The sequence below is a fragment of the Peromyscus eremicus genome, chromosome 6 (genome assembly GCF_949786415.1).
Source record: "Peromyscus eremicus chromosome 6, PerEre_H2_v1, whole genome shotgun sequence".
NCBI lineage: Eukaryota > Metazoa > Chordata > Mammalia > Rodentia > Cricetidae > Peromyscus > Peromyscus eremicus.
In genome coordinates this window covers 63994298-64006552 of record NC_081421.1, presented here as the reverse complement: position 1 = coordinate 64006552, position 12255 = coordinate 63994298, and the positions used below count along the sequence as shown (strand labels likewise).

At 51.1% G+C, this 12255-nt stretch overlaps 1 protein-coding gene across 3 annotated transcripts in view; it reads right to left on the bottom strand.

Moving 5' to 3' along the window:
* Adar (adenosine deaminase RNA specific) overlaps nt 1-12255 on the bottom strand; it is a 39082-nt gene that overhangs the window by 2720 nt on the left and 24107 nt on the right. For 2 of the 3 annotated variants that reach the window (XM_059265691.1, XM_059265689.1), the window contains exons 3-11: nt 10258-10445; nt 8972-9116; nt 8290-8428; nt 7989-8173; nt 2310-2535; nt 1900-2071; nt 1237-1330; nt 593-715; nt 224-357 (exon numbers count right to left, since the gene is read on the bottom strand). In XM_059265691.1, the coding sequence (XP_059121674.1) occupies nt 224-357; nt 593-715; nt 1237-1330; nt 1900-2071; nt 2310-2535; nt 7989-8173; nt 8290-8428; nt 8972-9116; nt 10258-10445 (1406 nt within the window). The remainder of the gene's footprint in view (nt 1-223; nt 358-592; nt 716-1236; nt 1331-1899; nt 2072-2309; nt 2536-7988; nt 8174-8289; nt 8429-8971; nt 9117-10257; nt 10446-12255) is intronic. The other variant, XM_059265690.1, reaches the window with a different exon arrangement.

Here is a 12255-nt window from a genome sequence, read left to right as displayed (position 1 = left end):
GTTTCTGCACACCTCGTTCCCATGACCACTGACACAGGGGGGCGGCTCTCATTTTATGTTTAGCTGGACTCCTCCTGGGGCTCCACGGACCCCTCTGCCTCCTAAGCAGCCTGGAGATGCCCTGCTCTCCCAGGCTACAGGCTTCCACACAGAACCTGCTCTCCCCCATGGACATGCTGCCTTGCTGCCCACTGGTGGTCTTGGGAGGTTGTCTGTCACTCACCATTCTCCACTTTGGTCCGAAGCTTGCCTTGCTTGGGATTTTCAAAGACAGGGTAATGGCGGGATTCTGTGCTTTCCACAGCCCGGTCACTGCAGGACTTGTCAAAGAGGGCCCCATCTCCACACGGTGCCGTGCTGCCGACAATGGCGTTAGTTAAGACCCCCCTGTGGATCTCCCCAACCCATGGGTCTTGAAACCACTTGTTATCCAAGCCAGGGACATTTCCTTGAGCCTAGCTGGGTAGTGGGCAGCAGGAATGCCTTTGCCATCTGGGCATGCACCTCAGACACAGAGCAGACATGGCTTACAGCACAAGGTCGGGGCTTAGAGCCAGAGGAACACGGGGACATCCAAGCCAGGGGTACAGACCTGATGTAGAGATGAAAAGAAACTGTCTTTTTTATCTGGAGCTTCTCTCCTCCCCTGGCAAGCTCAAATATGCTGTTCTTGGCAGTATGCGGGTTATACTTCATTAGCTCACTGTAGAGAAACCTACCAAAAGAAAGCTGGCTAGGGGACAGCTCGAGTCTGGGCAGAGCAGAACACACCTCCACACTCTGCCCTCGGTTTGAGTCCAGGTAAGGCGAGGCCTCCATGGTACATGGCTTTCAGCTTCTCAGGTGGAAGAGGAACTGGTAAGTTCTCTGCAGGAGACCTCTGCACTTCATAAGAGGTAGCCTTCGGGGCAGCCATACAGGATTCCAGGTGGAATACACGGACTCAAGACCTAACAGGGCTAGCTGCTGCTTCTCCCTGACCCTCGCCCTTCATAAATTAAAGGTGACCCCAAGAAGACAGCTGGCAGGGACAGAGGTTGAGTACACGTTCTCACACAGAAGGAGAGGCTGCTTCGTTCCTAAGGCCTGAGGACGCAGAGGTCACTTTGTTTTGAAGAGACGCAGCCAGGTCACCAAAGGGACTGACTGCTGACAATTTGCTGGGGTTTCAAGGTGAGTGGACTGGGAGTCGGGAGGGCCCCACACCAGCTAAATGGCTTCGACCACCTTGCTCACCTGATGAAGCCCCTCCGGGAGATGATTTCTGCGTGGCAGTCATTGACTGTTTCTCCCTTCAGGCTGAGAGAGTCCCCTTTCACACAGCGATTCCCTGGGAAGGTCATCAAAAGAAAACCGGGGCGATCAGAGTGCTGTGAAGCAGGTGAGGACTTTAAGGGCAGGATGGCCTTGAGCTGACAGACTCTGGACTCTGTATTCTTTCACTTAGAGAAAAACCCATCCCTGGCAGCACAGTGCATGCCTATAACCTCAGCACTTGAAAGGCTGAAGTAGGAGGGTGGGGTGTTTGAGGCTAGCCTGGGCCACCCTGCCTCAAAGCCAAAACAAATCCCAGCCAAACCCCAAACTCATTCCAAATCTGAGCTGACTGCAGTTAAAATGAACAGAAACCTGAGTGCTCCTTAGTTGAAATGGGCGGGGCCAGAGTCAGACTTCAGAGACTCTGGGATATTTTTGTAGTGTTTACTGCTAAGCAGTTAACTAAAAAAATCTTAACAGCTCCAACTCAAAGATGTTTTGAGCATCATGTCAGCAACTCTGAAGACATTCAACCTAGGTGGAGTTCTTTGTCCTCACCTTTGGACTTGCTCACAACAACTCCAGGAAGGCTGAGAAGGACCTGCTTCTCATCCAGAGGCCAGTGTCTCAGGGTGCACTCACCTGTCCCCAAGCTGACGACAACACCCATGTCCTCAGGGTCTCTCTTCATGACGATGGCGGCCAGGATCTTGCGGCCCAGCAGGGAGGGCTGGAAGCTGTTGGTGAGGGCGTTGAAGCAGCGGTGACTCAGCATAGCTATCTGGTCGTGGACGGTGCTCCCAGTGAGAGGAAGCTGTGGGACAGGTGTGGGCTCAGGACCCCAGAGCTCTGCCTGCGTCCTGGGTGTCTGCTGGCACGGGAGCCATCCTTTCCCATCCCACATCTAGCACCCCAGACATGCACTCTACTGAGACCAAGACTGAAGCCTAGGGATAATTACGGCACAATGAAGAGCCGACTTCTCTGGGGAGGAGCAAGCAGAACCCCACCCCCCGCCCCCAAAAGAGAGCACCAAAAGCAGATGTCTTAACTGTCTTTGGATGTGCATCTGGGGACCTGGAAAGGAGGAGCATAGTTCTTCTGAGACTGGCCCCTGTCACTGGGGTTACCTCTGCGAAACCCAACTGCTCTGCCTTCTCGCTTTCCCCGATCAAGACCCGGAGGGCTGCGTCGGCTGCGTCTTGCTTGCCTTGTTTCTTGCTGTGTGCACACACGGCTGGAAACCAGCGGCCCCCAACTTTCGCTTGGTAAACAAACCTTTGGGATGAGAATGAGAATGAAGACAAGCAGTGGCAGCCCCCGATGGCCACGTAGGGAAGGCTGGTTTTCCTTAGAATGAGGCCACTCTTGCAAACACAAAGACCTGCTGGTCTCACTCGGGGCAATCCTCAGATTTCAGTCATTCATGAATTACATGGTTTTTGTTTGTGTGCTATCCAGACATCAGCTGCACTATTTCTTAGTTTTTCCTCTAACTAGACCCATCAGAACTATAAACATATTTTAAAAGTAAATTTCATTTCATTACCATAAATGGGAAAACAGTGCCACTTCCCATAAACTGGAAGTGACTATAAAATTCATACAATCTTATTAAATTCTGTCTGTACTGTTACCTGCAAAGGCTCCTTATTACAAGGGAAGATGAGAGAGTATTGGAAAAGATTTCTTTTTTTTTTTTTTTTTTTAAAGATTTATTTATTTATTATGTATACAGTGTTCTGCCTGCATGCCAGAAGAGGGCGCCAGATCTCATTACAGATGGTTGTGAGCCACCATGTGGTTGCTGGGGATTGAACTCATGACCTCTGGAAGAACAGCCTGTGCTCTTAACCGCTGAGCCATCTCTCCAGCCCCCTGGAAAAGGTTTCTTTACAGGCTGGGAAGATGGTTCAGTTGGTAAAGTACTTGCTTTGCAAGCACAAGAACCCGAGTTCTATCCCCGCCTCCACCACAAAAAAAGCTTGGCATGGTGGGGCAGCGCGCTTGCAACTCCAGCAACAAGGTGAGGCCAGGACCCCTGGGGCTGGCTGACTAGTTAGCCTAACCTAGTCAGCCAGCTCCAGGCCAAGTGAGAGGCCCTGCCTCCAAATTTAAAAACCAAAAAACAAAAGTAGAAAAACAGACGGTGACTGAGGAATGACGTTAGCACCTGCCTCCCCAACCATGTACACACAAATGAGAAAGGTTTATTCTCTCAAGTAGAAATACCCAGGAATTTAGCACGGTCTGATTCTCCTACCCCAAGACTGGGGCCCCACGAAGGCCAACCAAGCGCTCTCCACTCAGCTGTATTCCTAATACTGTCGGATTTTAAAGTCTCCAATTTTGTTTCCTGTATACCTCCTGACAACCTTGGAAGGTGATTGCAGTCTGCCTTAGGCCAAGGAGTCAAGCTTTCGAAAGGAATTATTTGTCCATTTCCAGAAGGCTGGAGACAGCTATGGGGGAGTGGGGGATGGACGGAGGAAATGGACCATGGGCTCTGAAGTAGGAAGGGGGTCCCCACTGTTCCTGAGGCAGGCTCCCACAAATCCAGAGCAAAGCCAGGGTGCAGAAGCCTGGAAACCTACCAGCTTTCTGGAATCCTAGCTTTCAGTCAGCTCCCAATGCAAACTTAGCTTTGGATAATCCAATGGTGCATCAGAGGCACAGCCCAGTCTCTGCCATCCACACTGACCTTCCCACTGTCCTTCAGTTACGAAGCAGCTGAATGCCTCTGTTCCTTTCTCTGCCCATGCTGGCAGGTCTCTGCCAGCCAGTGGGCAAAATCCAGAATACGTGAGGGCAGCAGAAGGTCTGGGTGAGCAGGGAAAACTGTAGGGCCTCTGCCTCTGGAGACCAGGAGGATTTTGTGGCCATTGTGTCTTTGGAAAGGATGAGCACTATACACACATACTTTTGTGTATGTACAACAGAATGTGATTAAGCTTGCTAATTATGAAATTAGAATCCTTTAGAGCAGTGCTTTGCTAATATGGAAGCTACAAACCACATGAGGCTACCAGATTTTAAGTGAACTAAAAGATTAGATGTATGATTAACTCACACCCTGGTGCCACATTTCAAATGCCCAGTAATACTTCAGCTGGCGGTTAGGCTTTTTAGCAGAAGTTGAGATTTTATTTTTATTTTCAATTGTGTATACACATCGGTGCAGTGCCTGGGAAGGCCAGAAGAGGATGCTGGGTCCCCTGGGAGCTGGAGTCAGGTGGTTCTGAGCTGCCATGTGGGAGCTGGGAACTGAACTGGGAACTAGGGTCCTCTGCAGGAGCAGTCTGCACTCAGAACGGCCGAGCGATCTCCCTCAGAGGGAGTGGAAAGCACACCAGTGACTATAAACAGCCCTTTTGAGAGGTCTGGGGTCTAGAGCAGCAGAGAAATGGGGTAGAGCCCGGAGGGAAGCAAGGTCTGGACTCAGGCTCTCAAAGATGTAAGGGTTTGTGGACGGGCTGAGGTCAGTAAGCCGAGACAGGCTGCCAAAGAGAGGCAAGGGGGAGAAGATGAGGAGACAACCAGTCCTCACGCACACAAGGGGAGGAAAGATGCTTCCTTCATCCTTCCCAACAGATGCAAGGTAGGCAGGTCTGGTCTGGGGAAGATCAAGTCTTTGTTCTCTCAAGTGGGAAGGGAGTTACCAGTTTGGAGTGCCAACAGTGATTCCGGTGGAATCTGAAGCAAAGGTCTGGAAAAGTGCTCTCAAAGGAGAAAAGGAAAATTGTCAGGAAAGCGCTAATAAAGGACAAGAATGTGGAGAGGACACTGATGCTCCACTCAGACCTTCAGGACATCCTACTGCTTCTGTGGTAAAGCGACAACCTACAAGGCAGGCCCTCTCCATACTCCCTGCTCAGCCACCAGACCATCTCTCAGTCCCTTTACTAGCTCTGTCCTCCCACCGCAGGACTAGAGACGCACAGCTGCCCCTTGGTGTCCATGGGAGATGGTTCTAGGATTCCCCAAGGACACCAGACTCACAGAACACTCAAGTTCTTGAAATAAAACAGCACAGGATTTGCAAACAAGCCATGCACATTCTGCTGCGTGCCTCTATCATCTCTAATAACTTACAATACACAATGTGTGGAAGTACTATATAAGAAGTGGTTACCTTACCTGGTTCAGGGAATAATAGTAAGTACCTGCGTATGTTCAGTACAGACACTATCAGTGTGGGGGGATGTTGCTTAAGACAAAACCCAGGTGTAATTAAAAGGAAATCTAGTCTACACTTGGTTAAATTGATAGATGCAGTACCAATGGGTACGGGCTGTGTGTCTCCTGTCCTGAATCCTCTGTTTCCTCTCAACCATCGTAAGTGATGCCTGAGCATCACGTCTTGGGAGGAATCCTCCCCTAGGGAGTGAAGCAGGGTCACAACAGATCCTTATTCAGGGCAGTCCAGCCCGTCCACAAAACTTAGCAAATGTGACCTCACACTTCCTCAGTGACTGCAGCCACTACACTAACAAAAGGGGCTCTAACACAGTGTGGAGTAAACACGGCAGAAACCAGCTGGGATGTACCAGATGGCAGAGGACGCTGGCTTAGACCAGGTACTAACACCAAAGTAAAAAGCAGAGGGGACTTCGCCAGAAACTAATGTACCCAGCAGAACTCAGGGACTGTTTAGTGGGAAAGGCAGGTGTAAGTATCCTTGGGTTGTCCTAGCTGGTTTTTCCCCAACTTCACACAAGTTCCAACTATCTAGGAAGAAGAACCTCAACTAAGAAAATGCCTCCATCTAGACTGCCTGTAGGGAAGTCTGCAGGCATTTTCCTGATTAAAGATCCACGTGGGGGGGCCTGACCCACTGTGGACAGTGCTGTGTAAGAAAGCAGACTGAGCTTTCAGCCACCTGACTTCCGTCAACAACGGACTAACTGGAAGCTGCTGCTTTTGGTCATGGTGTTTATCAGCACTAGACATCCTACCTAAGACAGACTTGAGGGTGGTAAGCAGTGGTACTGTTTACTGAGATAGGGAGTCTTGGATCTCTGCCTAGGACAAGTCATGCAGGTGTCTATCTGATCGGGAGTGAAAGCATGCAACCGGATACAGGGATCCGGAGCTCTGAGAGGTCTGTGGGAGAGATACCGTCAGCACTTTCCAGCATTTAGACAACACGTAAAAGCTGACACGTTGGTTAAGATCACAAGAGAGGGAAGAGTGGATGCAGCATAAATCACACAAAGGAAAGGCCAGATGAGATGGACATGAAACAGCTGCTGAATCAGCATCTGCCTGCCCAGGACAGCCGCACGGCAGGTCCAATGCGGCTACAGTCCCAAGGCAGCTGCACCCTCACATCTTCAATCCCAGCTCCTAAGTTCGTATGTCCCAGGTGAATGACTGAATTTCCAGGAATCCAAGGACGCTCCCACTATCCTGTGACCAAGCTTAAGGAAGGGAGGCTGGCTGTAGGGAGAGACAAGAGGCCATGTCCTCTTTCCCAGCCAGCTTCCACACAGGACAAAGGTACCCTGAAGTGGGGGTGCTCGGGAACTCTTCTAGGCTCCGTTAGTTTGGGGGCTCTTAACTGGGTTATGATCATCAAAGGGCTAATGTTTTTATTGTTTTAAAAGCTCTAGAAGACGAAAGAGTAACACTCTAAAAGAAAATGGGGCATGTCAAATGAGGCAATTCAATGAAATACAAATACATATGGACGTGATAACATCAATGACAGCACTACTAAAAAAAGACAAATTTAAAATAGCAAGATAATAGTTTTAATTAAAAGTTTTGGTTTTTTTGTTAGTGGAGGCACACACATATGGTGCATGTGTGGTGCCCAGAGACAATCTGTGGAGATCGGTCTCTCTCTCTGGGTCCTAAGGATAGAATTCAGGTCATCAGGTTGGTACCCTTACTCAATGTGCCATCTTGCTGGTCCAAAAGGTAATTAAAAAAATTAGAATTGACACACACACACACACACACACACACACACACACACACACACTGGATGTGTGCCCACATGGATGAAAGTGTACCATATGTGTGTGCCTAGTGTCCATGGAGGCCAGAAGTGGGTGCCAGATGCCCTGGAACTGGAGTTACAGACAGTTGTGAGCCACCCTGTGGGTGCTGGGAACCAAACCTGGGTGCTCTGCAAGAGCTCCTAGTGCTCCTAACGTCTGATTCTCCCTAGTGCCCCTGCCCCATGTTATTTTTTATGAGATTTTTCCTCCTTAGTTACTTTTTAAAATTAAAAAAAAAAATTGGGTATGGGAGGGCTAGAGAGATGGTTCCTCCAAAGGATCTGGGTTTGATTCCCAGCACCCTATGACAGCTCACTAACATCTCTAACTCCAGTCCTAGGAATCTGGCCCTTTTTACCCTCCACGGGCACTGGGAACACACGGTACAGACACACATGCAAAACATCCATACACATGGAATAAAAATGGTTACAGAAGGGTACCTGAAAAGGGATGAAAAGGATAGAAATCAAACTTTTCACTGAATGCTTTTTCAACCATTTGAATGATTTTGAATGAAGCTAAAATTAGCTCCTAAAACTGAAAGGCTCACACTCACTGCACCAGTGACTGGATTCTCAAGATGGCTGACCTAATGTCTTCACTAGGCTGTGCAGACAACCTGCCCTCTATTAGTCAGAGTTAACGTGCATCACTTCTTACCCTGAGGTTACCAGCCACCCTCACCCGCTGATACACGGTTGTAGCCAGGACTAAGACACTCACTTGGGTTCGTGAGGTGGTCCGGACTGGTCGATCAACTTGAACTCAGCAGCGAAGCCATGGGAGCGAGCATACTCTAACAGGCCGCCCACGGGGTTGGTGTTCAGGTACCTGACGAGCTCACCAATCCTCCTGATCTTGTTGGGTGCCACAGACTCATCAAGAGATTCCGAGTTCGCACCTCCAGACTAAGGGAGAATTAGCCGCAGAGGAACGTGTTAGAAAACTCAGAGGGACTTAAGACAACCCTCATCTGCCCACGCTGTAACAATTGACCTGTAACTTGAGCAGGACAATGCCCCACCTGGTCATCAGCTGAATTGGCTGCCTCCTCCTGTAGAGCCTTCATGGCTTCCTCTGCGGCCATCTGCTTTGCTACTTTCTTGCTGGGGGCACTCACAGTGGGGAAAGTCTGGGCTCCCACGGCTACACAGTACTGGAACCTTAGAGGAAAGGACGGGCAAGGATCACAATGGCTGGGCTGAGGGGTCTGCCTCGCCCCGTCAGGCTGCCATCCTCCACTACTACTCGTAGCTCTTACACACATCACCTCTGTGTAGTTATTGTGGCCTTGGATAGCTAGTGCGCCCTGCCCACCCACTGCCCCCAGTGTCTACTGCCCTGGCTAACCACTCAACATGCAAGGGTCACTCCTCACACCCGCCAGGAAGCCTTCTTCTGAACAAGTGTGTGCCAGAACCCCCAAGCAGGGAGCCGCTAAGGCATGCCCAGATCCTCAACCTTTCTGTCCCAACAGTGACCGCCACGCTGTCCACGCTGTGACCCTACCTAGTCCTCGGTCCCTTCGAACTCCTAATCCCAGATTCTCTGCTTCATAGCAGCAGCCAGGCCCTGAAGGCCCCTTTCCAGACTGCAACAGGAGAGACCATAAAGAGGAACGACTTCTCATCTCCGAGGCTGCAAGGGGGAAGTGTCTTTCCTACTTTGGGGAGACCTCCACAGGAGACACCACACATAAGACATACTTGGGGTCATGGGCAGGGCCTTCTTTGGACAGGAGGCGAAATTCACAGGCGTTCCCCAGTTTGTGCATACACTCAAGCAGCGTGGTAACTGGGCTCTTCCCATTGAAAAAGGATGTTGTTGAGGAGCTGGGGGGCTGGGACTCTGCTGGCTGGAGAAAAGAAGAAAACACAAGACAACACTCATTAGATCACCAGAGCAAGGAGCAGTGGGCTGTTGAGACTTTATCTCTCCCTCTGGTTTCTTTTGAAACAATGTCTTCCGATAGTCCAGGCTGGCCTTGACCTCAAGGCAATCCTCCTGCCTCAGCCTGCCAAATGCTGCAATTACAGACTTAGACAACTAAATGTTAGGAGAGGCCTTCCAAAGGAGATGCTGTGGGCACAGGAAGGGGTGACTTACCTTCTAAGAGAGGAGAGTGGATTCGAGGTCTGTGATGGTCAGTTTTAACTGTCAACCTGACACAGCTCAAAACCAAAGGCAAGGAGCCTCAGTGAGGTGCTGTCTGGGTTGGACTGGCCTGTGGGCATGTCTGAGGGACTGTCTTGATAGCTTAGCCGACATGAGGAGACTACCCTAAATGCCAACAGTCCAGACAGAAGGACACGGGCAACAGAACTGTTTTTCTGTAGCCTGGCCTCCATTCCCTCTGCGGAGCTCATCGGTATGGTTGCTGCTGCCTCCCTCCCGGATATCACACTGGCTTCTCTGACATCAGAGCGGCTCCCCAAGAGGAACGGCTCAGGCCTTCAGTGCCAGGTTGGCACTGCCAAGGCACTCAGCCTCAGGGACTCAGCAGCTACCAGTTTTCAGCTCCCGGCTGTGAGCTGGCCTCATCAGAGCGCTCTGACATACCGTGTGCCTAGCTAGGAAACCCTCTTTCCATGATTAGTTCTGTAAGTTCGGTTTCCCCGAGAACCCTGACTAATATTTGGTTCTTTCAACCCCGACATTCTGCAATACAATCAGACCAGGACGGTAGAGGGAGAGCTGGCTAAGAGGGAAGGGCAGGGAGGGCAGGGAGGACGGGAGGGCAGGGAGGACGGGAGGGCAGGGAGGACGGGAGGGCAGGGAGGACGGGAGGGCAGGGAGGACGGGAGGGCAGGGAGGACGGGAGGGCAGGGAGGACGGGAGGGCAGGGAGGACGGGAGGGCAGGGAGGACGGTAGGGGTGCTGCCTCAGGAGTGTTGACTATGTGAACCAGGACAGCTTCCAGAGTCTGTCAGGGCCTGACACACGACAGCCAAGGGTCAGCCCAGGGTCGCTGCTGGCCCCAGGGAGGAAACACCTGCCTTCTCCGAGTCTTCTTCCATGGGACAGTGGGACAGTCCTTCTGGTGTCCCACCGTCTTGAGCTTTGGCCTCCCGAAGCAGAATGGCCATGGCTTTCATCGCTGCGTCCTGCTTGGCCACCTTCTTGCTACCGGCTTCAGCTGGGGGAAACTCCCGCCCGTTGATGACAACCTGGAATTTAAAGCTTGGTGGAAAGTTATTAGATGTGTCAACGCCAGATTGGGTCATCCCTCTGTTCATTCAAAAGAGATCTTTACCCCAGAACGCTCTGCCACACTGACTGCCTTTCAGGGTCTCTACGTAGCCCTGGCTGTCCTGAACCTCACCATATAGGCCAGGCTGGCCTCAAATTCAGAGATCCTCCTGCCTGACTCCCGAGTTTTTTTTAAGTTTAGTGTGTGTGTATCAGAGACAACATGTGGGAGTCAGTTTTCTCCTTTCACTACATGTGTTCAGAGGATCGAGCTCAAGCTGTCAAGCTTGGTGGTAAGTGTGTCTTACTTCTTGAGCCATCTTGCTGGCCTGCCGTGTTTTAGAGACAGGGTTTTGCTCTGTAGCCCAGGTTGGCCTTGAACTACACATCCTCCTGCCTCTGCCTCCCAAGTGCTGGGATGACAGGCGTGCTGGCGTGCTATCACTTCTTAACGATGAAAAAAGATAAAGTGCACAAAAGAGGTGGGTGGACAGTCTTGCTAACAGCCCCCAGAGATTTACCCTAGCCGACTGTGTGGACTGGCCTCTTCTATGGAGAAAGGTATTGTGATGCTCCTTTTAGAATTCCCCAGATACCCAGAGCAGACACCTGCCCCATGGTGGTAAGAAGAGAGGAGGGGAGCTGGGTATGAGAAGAGGAACAGGATGCTGGAGGGGTACGTGAGGGCTAGATAAGGAGCCACCTCTAAAGGTCTGCTGTTTAGGTGGGTGTCCCAGGTCACTGGAGCAATCTGTCCTTCTTAGATGGCTTGTGCAGTGCTATAGCTCTGTCTGTCTGGGATGAAAACCAAAACGCTTGGTCCCAGACCTCTGGCCTTAGCCTCAGCCTCCTTTGCTCAAGCTTTTAAATGTCTTAAGCTCTTGACTCAAGCTGGATTCATTTCATTCAGAGAAGGAGGTTGGACTCTTACTTCCTAGGTCTTCAAAACACTTGAATATAACATCATTTTTTTTCATTTTTCCCCCCTTTGAGGCAGTCTTACTATATATTAGCCCAGGCTAACCTGGTACTCTCAACACTGCCTCAGTTGCCTGAGAGCTGGGATTATGGGTATGTGCCACCACACGTGGTAGCATTCAAGTTCCTTGTATGGCTGAAGTCCAAGAATGACTAACGGCAAACCCCGCAGCTTTCCCTTAGCTCTGGAGGGTGGTGATAGAAAGAAATAATGCTAGCCCCTAGCCCCAAACCGGGTCCTGGCTCTGCCAGTTTGGGGCTAAACACACCCCTATGTTTAGCAGTTCTCCTGCAGTGGCAATTTGGTATCATGAAGGAAATTAAGGAAGAAACAGGTCACTGCTGGGAACCCTCACGCCTGGAAACCAGGGGTCACACATCAGACATCCTGCATATCAGATATTTACACTGCAATTCATAACAGTAGCAAATTTACAGTTATGAAGTAGCAACGAAATCATTTTACGGTTGGGGGTCACCACAGCATGAGGAACTATGTTCAAGGGTTGCAGCGTCAGGAAGGCTGAGAACCGCTGCTGTAGTGCAAAGCCTGGCCAGCTGCCTGCAGCCAGTGCAGCCCTGTGCAGGGGAGGTGTGCAGAAGTACAAGCACCACCGGCAGGCAGCTTTCTGTGGTTGACACACCTTCCCATCCTCTCCCAGCTGAGGCTGGGGGGGGGGGGGGGGGCGGGGACATGCACCTGTTGCTGCCTAACAAATGCTGTTATTCTGCCGGCCCAGCCTGCCCCGCCCACCCGCTCCCACTCTCCTCTGCTCAGCCTGCCCCGCCCACCCGCTCCCACACTCCTCTGCATGCCCCGCCC